Genomic DNA, 6,787 nt, shown 5'->3' with positions numbered 1-6,787 from the left:
ATAGGTCCAGGTCAAATTTAAAAGACTGAGTCCCTAAACTGTCTTTGTTACCATCAGTAAAACTTCAGTGCTAGGTGAAATCCGCCTGCCTGTTCCTTCCCTCTGAAAGACTGTGGACTCCTTCACAGCTGTTTTTGACCTCTCTGGACTAGTTTCCACCTACTTAAATGCTATCACTGAAAAAACAATGGTGATGCACAAAGTGCTACTAGCTCCATTTCAGAGACTGGGGCTACAACCACATTGCAGAGATATTTAGAATGTGATTCACCTCACCTAACTTTTAGCTGTTTGATCTGAGTAAGACTTGTGCGTTCCTGCTGTCATCACCTATGCTTATCTCAAACAGTGGCTTAAGATGAGAACAGTTCCTTGCAGATAGATGCCTATTTCTTGCTCTTGTCTGAGCTTTTTATGATGAGGTAGTTCCAAAAAGAGATTAATCTACAGATTACATTAACATTGCAGGTAAGCACAATATTGTTGATCCTTCCCCTAAATACGCCTTTATTCTCTGGCCTTAAAAATATGAGAAAATTTGCTACTGACATTAAAAACCTCCACATAAATGTACATTACCTCTGCATCCATACATAGAATAATCCTAATTTGCTCCAGTTTTAGCTTACATCACTGTTCTTCAGCAGTATAGCTACTGAAAAGGGACACATTTGAGTGACATAAGAGATCGAAACTAATACTACCTCCTCCTTTTGAAAATCTTCCTCTCCTTATATCCCCTGTAGTGAGACTGAATTGTTATTGCTGCTTTGTTTCTTGTCTCAATTAGTTCTTTCCTCTTCTTCCTGAGTAAGTATCCTCTGGCAACTGACAAAAATCGAAATATAAAACAACCTTAACACAAGCAATGGGTGTCCCACACATTTCAGAGATGGTAACAAATGATAACAGCATTAAACAAAAAACAATAAGGAAATACAGACCGGGGTGATTGTTATGATTATATTTCATCTGAAATTATTCTGTCCCACAAAACTTCTTTGAGATTTCTGAAAGCTGTACCCATTCCACAGGAGGATACAAGCAAGCTCTTTCTTCGTATTTTACTGGACTACAGAAAATAGAGGAAGATGCAGAATGAAGCAGAAACATAGTGCCATAGAAGTGCTTCTAGAACACTGTGCTCTCAGCTTCACGTACCTGCTTTGCCTGATTCAGGCAATTGATTTGACTCCGTCTTTCATTTCCCTGGGAAACGCCTGATTAATCAGGCTACAGAGATTACCAGGCCCTCTTCAGCACAGACTTGGAATTAGCTGAACATTCACTAGATCAGAGAGGAACTGAAAACTTTATAGCTCAGCAGTTACAGATGACTTAGCTCATGCTCCTTTTGCAAAGATTCATTATTCAGAATGAAAAAGCTCAGCGTGAAAGATGTGCTAAGCTCCACAGTAACCAGGTGCACTGTGGCAAGGGTACTCACTACTTGTGCTTTGTAGGAAGAACAAGTTCAAGTTTCTGGTCTGAACCAGGATGAATAGGACTCAAACATGGGTCTTCCCTGAGACATGTAGGCGCTAACTAGTCACTAGGAGCTTGATGCAGTTGTCGGTGCATAGGTATCTAGTGACATCTGAAGTGCTCCAGGATAGCCAAGGCATCTATCTGCGTGGAGCTGGCAGAAAGAACAAGACAGACGGGACTTTCTGGAGAGAGAAAGTTGAGTATACTACACAAAATAGAGCTAGACGCCAAGCAAGACAACCTAGCACATCTCAAATCACACTAGATAACAACATGGGGGCAAATGAGCTGAGATTTGGTGGTTTTGAATAAAATGAATCCAACTCTACACTCTGCTGACTATAAGAGGAGTTTAAACACCTAGGCCACTTTTAGACATCTACACTGAAGTGTCTTAATCAGAAACTGAATTGCATTCAGCATGTTGCTTAAAAAATTCCTGAACTTGCAAAGTTTCCTAATGGGAACTGGCATAGTGTCCACAGTGCTGTGATTTCGACAAGTCTGCAATTCCAGGGATTCAGCACAAATCTGCTAATCCGTGGCAAAATAAAAAGAACACAGTGTTTTCTCAAAATGTTTCTGTTGAACTCTAATTCCAAATGCAGTAACAAGACTATGTGGATAGAGGATTCAGGTGATTTAAATACCCAGAGGAGATGGTAGATATGGGAGTTCTTACTCCAACTCTGCTGAGAGTGTTTGGCATCACAGGGAAAGGTCAAGCTCACTTAAGATTGGGAAGGGAGCATAAGCAGTCTATTCTAACACATTCATATAACTTGGTGCTAGGTTTTATTTGCTTTAGCATTTCCCTACTCATACTTTAGACCAACTTGGGCTCCACTAGATGCAGTGATTCAGTGTAAGAAGCACTGTATAAAAGGGACATAAACTACATCTTGATAATAGGATGTACAATAAAGGAATCAAAAAACTTATTGGAAGTGGCACAATTGTTTTTTTACTGCAGTCTGACAGGGCCTTAGAAAACTGCAAATTGTGAAGCACCTGGAATACATCTAGGGTTTCTTGGACTCGTGAGCCAATCCTCATCCCATTTTCATACAAAAACAACTCAACAGAAGTTATTTTGAAATACATAAAGTTATGTTGTCAATGGACGTGCCAATATGGGCTAAGTCTGGCCCTTTTTGACTTATTATGGTTCACCTTTGAATTTTCCTGAGAACTTTATTATGAGATAGTAGCTGTCCAAGCTTTGTTTTCAAACTGGAAGAGGAGTTTTGTATTGCTTTAGAAATAAATGGGGGGGAAAAACCTGAGTTAGCTAAGGAAAAGTGGAATTCCACTTTGTTCTGGCTTCACATGCACTGATAAAAGTTGAAATGAAACCGCACACAGGACAGAGAAGGTGGACAAGAAGAAACATTGGGGAGATCAACCAACAGAGCTAATTGGTAAATTCATACTTTTGCATTTGCTAAATATCCTAATATAATTGACAACTTTCAGATGTGTAATTATTTTTGGCACATCACTGGATTTTATTCTGCTTTTAGATTGTTTTCTACATTGATGAAGTTCTACCAACTGCAGTGAAGTGCTCTTCAATACACACCAATATTGGCTCAGTGCAGTTAACGGATGCATCTGACAGTGATTAAAACCAGCACTGGCGTCAGTATATTCTCACGAAGGCATAGCTGAGGTAGTTTAAATCTAGATAGCCTGGGTACCGGCAGCACTAGCTTATATTTGGGGTTGCCATCTTTGTAATTACTGAAAGTGCTGTGTGGATTTGTGCCAGCTGTTTTCAGACCTGTGCCTCTCTAGTTGTACTGCTGCTGATTTCAGAGCTGCCGAGACTACATCTGGCTCAGGGACATCTCTGCAGGGACAGGGGAGACAGAAATACAGGGAGGAAAAAGGGATATCGCATAGCATACATCTAGGTCCAAGGTGATTATTGATGCAGAAGAGAAGGAATATTTTGCTAAGTTGGATTGAGCAATGGCAAAAAAGAATCCAAAACATAAGTGAAATTACAGGTTGTAGTCTTCTCAAATATAACTATTACTGAGACGTAACAAAACCTATTCCCAATCGAACAGCACACGCACAGACATTATATGCAGACAGTATCATATGGGGCTTCAACAATAAGAGCTATAATACTTAGATATGTCAGACTAGGAGTGAAAAGCCTTGCTATGACATTTAACCAGCCCGCTTCACAGCTGTGGAAAGTGCCTCTAAGCCACTTTGAGGTACAGGTAATGGAATACATTGACTCGTTTCAACCACTGTATATATATACACGATAGATAAATTCTATCTCAGAATGCGTAAATGAGCGTAGTCGATAAGCATAGCCAGGTAATAGCAAAGAATCTGGATCAACATATTGTGTACGGATAGCACGTTAAAAGCCAGGAAAGCAAACAATTCTTACCTGCTTGAAGTCTAGTAATATATTCTTCCACTTTTTTATTACGTTTTGCATTTGTGTATTCTTTACGAGCAACAAAACCTCTGTAAGCTGAAAAGAGATATCAAAAATTAAATAATCTATTAGGTACACAAAAGGCTGTAAGAATAAAAAAAAGTCTGGAAGGAATTACAGAACTCCATTAAAATATTCATACATATTTTGCAGGCTTCATCTTTCAAAAAAAATCGCAAACAAGACAAGAAGTAAATCTATATAAAATCTACGTTTTCTGGTAAGTAAAGTTATTATGAATGAAATGAATACAAAACACAAGAGAATCAGAATGTAAAATAAGATAATGTTTGAAACATATTAAAAATTTCAGTTGATGTCTCCATCAACAGTGTAATTGGTCATCTTATCTAGGATGGTTAATACATTTTATTTTCATTATTACATTATACAACCTTGTCAGAGCATGCCAGAATATTATTAATAACAGTATCAACCGTGCAATCACATCCTTCCATTATTAAAATTGCCTTTTAAATGTAACATTGATAAACGTAACTTCAGTAAAGAGATTGTCATAACCTGGTTAAAAGGAATTTTTCTTCATAAGAACAGATACCACCAAGTGTAAGATATTTTGTCAAATGTAACAGCAGGAAAACAGCAAAATCTACATCCAGCATGCACATCCATCTATCAACTGTACACACACACTAGCTTTAAGCAAAATGTTAAATGTTTTAAAGCTATTACCTGACTGTATTTTAATAGCACTTTGTTCCCTTTGTTCCTTTATCTTTTTGTATCTCCTTGAACCCAGCCACCCTCTGACACAAGCTTGAATCAAAATAATCATGTCAACTGTCTCCTTCCGCATTAAATTTAGCTGCTCCACGTGATAGTATTTGAGGAATACCTTAAAAGGAATAGGCAGACAAGCAAAAGTTTTAGTTACCTTTCCAGGCTCTGTATTCACTCAATCCATTTAACATCAGAGTTACAAGCTGATTTCAAATGATGAACAGACACTTTAGCTGTAGTGCTTAAAGGATCACTCTTGTTAAAGATAGCATTTTGATTGCTTGGGAAATTAGTTTACCTGACTCTCCCCTTCAATATCTTTTGTCAGTCCCTGCTTGTTCATGCTTCCATGGGAAGGTGTTTTAAAGACCCTGTGCAAAACTTCAGTCTGTGACTATAAATCTGTTTTTAAAACTATGAGGCCGACAGTTTCGCTAACCTCACAAATCTGACGTATGTTACATAAACATGACCCAAATCTGGAACCTTCAACCTCTCTGCTTTCCAATTTTAAATTTAAGGCACTGTTTATTTACTAAATTGCTTGTACTAAGCATGAAGATCATAGAGCCCCTGAAAAACTAGTCCAGCAAAAGGGATACAAACACATTTCTGGTGTATGTTAGGATAAAATAAAATGTGTAGAAAGAGCTTGTGCAATTAAGACAATAATTATGCTTATTTTGCAGAATTACCCAAATCTTTGATCAATTGTTGGTACAGATACATGTTAACCCTAATTAAAGTAAATGTAAGTTAAAGATCTTGCATCTCAAGACATGGTTCCTTTGGCTGCATGTTGTCCATTGGCCTCACTAAGACAACAGAGGGAAATAAAGGTTGAGGAGGAGGTAACTTCATGGCTTCTGTCCCACATATCCCGGAAGATGTCTCAGAAGAAGAACAGCTGTTTCTTCTACATTGAGGTGATTTCAAATAGTTTAGGATCCATCTCTCTCTTCCTGGGCACTTCTGTTACATTAGCAAATAGAGAGAGTGCAGTAGTCGTCTGACACTCCTTTTCTCTGGCAGATCTCCTGAGATCCATCAGTTGGGGGTGGGTTGGTGTCCCTCTCTGGCACACTGGGAAGACAAGTGAGCTGGAACCAAATGCAGCAGTATGGGAATAGACATGTGTTTTTCTTATAATAAAGTCCTCCCGCCACTTCACATATATGGGATCACCCTGCTATCTCTTCTCTCAGTGCTCAGCAAAGTCTCCCACAGAGGTCTCTGGCTGGAAAGCCAAAACCTTTTCCTCTCCCTCTGTGAATCTGATTGCTCCAGGGAAGAAGAATAACTTCTTATCCTCAGGAAAGCTTGGACTAAGTTCACTGGGATCCTTGTTACCACATTTTTTGAAAGAAAATGCAAGCAGTGTCTTTACATACTGCTTTGCACTGTGGCCTCACTAAAGCTGATCAGAATTTTAACACTTTACAGGGTCAGGATTTCAGCCAGATATCAGGGAACAGTACCCAGCAAAGGGTGTTTTTTTCAAAACCAGCAGAGACCAAGAGCTACCCCAACCACCTGGGTGAGAAAAAAATTGCTTAATAAGTTAACAGTGACGTACTGCAATAATACAGATACAGTATATTAAAAAATTACTTTAGTTTTTCCAAGAACCCAGTTGTCAAGGCGGGCTTTTTCCAAGATGGCAGCACAGGTTTCTGGGCTGACTGGCGGATCATCATTTGTTTTGTAACAGATGAGGTAATACCTAAAGACAAATATATGATTCTTTATTCCATTAATAAGGAGCAATAGATGCAAGTACATTTAAACCATTGATTTAAATAATAAAAGCAGTTGCATGAAAGAAAACATAGCACTGAAAAAACCAAAGCAGCATACGAAAGAAATTGCTGTGATTATATGCAGTACTGAGAAACTCAATCAAAAGTGGATGAGTGACATATTGCACACCCTGGAGGGTTGTTTAATTCTATATCAACACCAGAAGGCTTTTTAAAAGTGTGCAACCCAAGTAGAGTTGTGCACCAGTTCTTTGCTGCTCTGCCTCTCTGCATTCTGTGAAAGTGATTTCAGTGGCAAAATGAAAATATTTTTAAAGCTTTTCTGCATAAA

General features: G+C 38.5%; 1 protein-coding gene across 1 annotated transcript in view; it reads right to left on the bottom strand.

The window, feature by feature from the left end:
• Positions 1-6,787, bottom strand: part of MYO3A (myosin IIIA) — a 127,065-nt gene that overhangs the window by 17,835 nt on the left and 102,443 nt on the right. The window contains exons 26-28 of the mRNA XM_009890568.1: positions 6,308-6,419; positions 4,649-4,811; positions 705-828 (exon numbers count right to left, since the gene is read on the bottom strand). Coding sequence (XP_009888870.1) covers positions 705-828; positions 4,649-4,811; positions 6,308-6,419 — 399 coding nt within the window. The remainder of the gene's footprint in view (positions 1-704; positions 829-4,648; positions 4,812-6,307; positions 6,420-6,787) is intronic.

Source organism: Charadrius vociferus, unplaced genomic scaffold, assembly GCF_000708025.1.
Source record: "Charadrius vociferus isolate BGI_N301 unplaced genomic scaffold, ASM70802v2 scaffold1038, whole genome shotgun sequence".
NCBI classification, from domain to species: domain Eukaryota; kingdom Metazoa; phylum Chordata; class Aves; order Charadriiformes; family Charadriidae; genus Charadrius; species Charadrius vociferus.
Note: the sequence above shows the minus strand (reverse complement) of the source record. Positions and strands in the feature narration are given on the sequence as shown.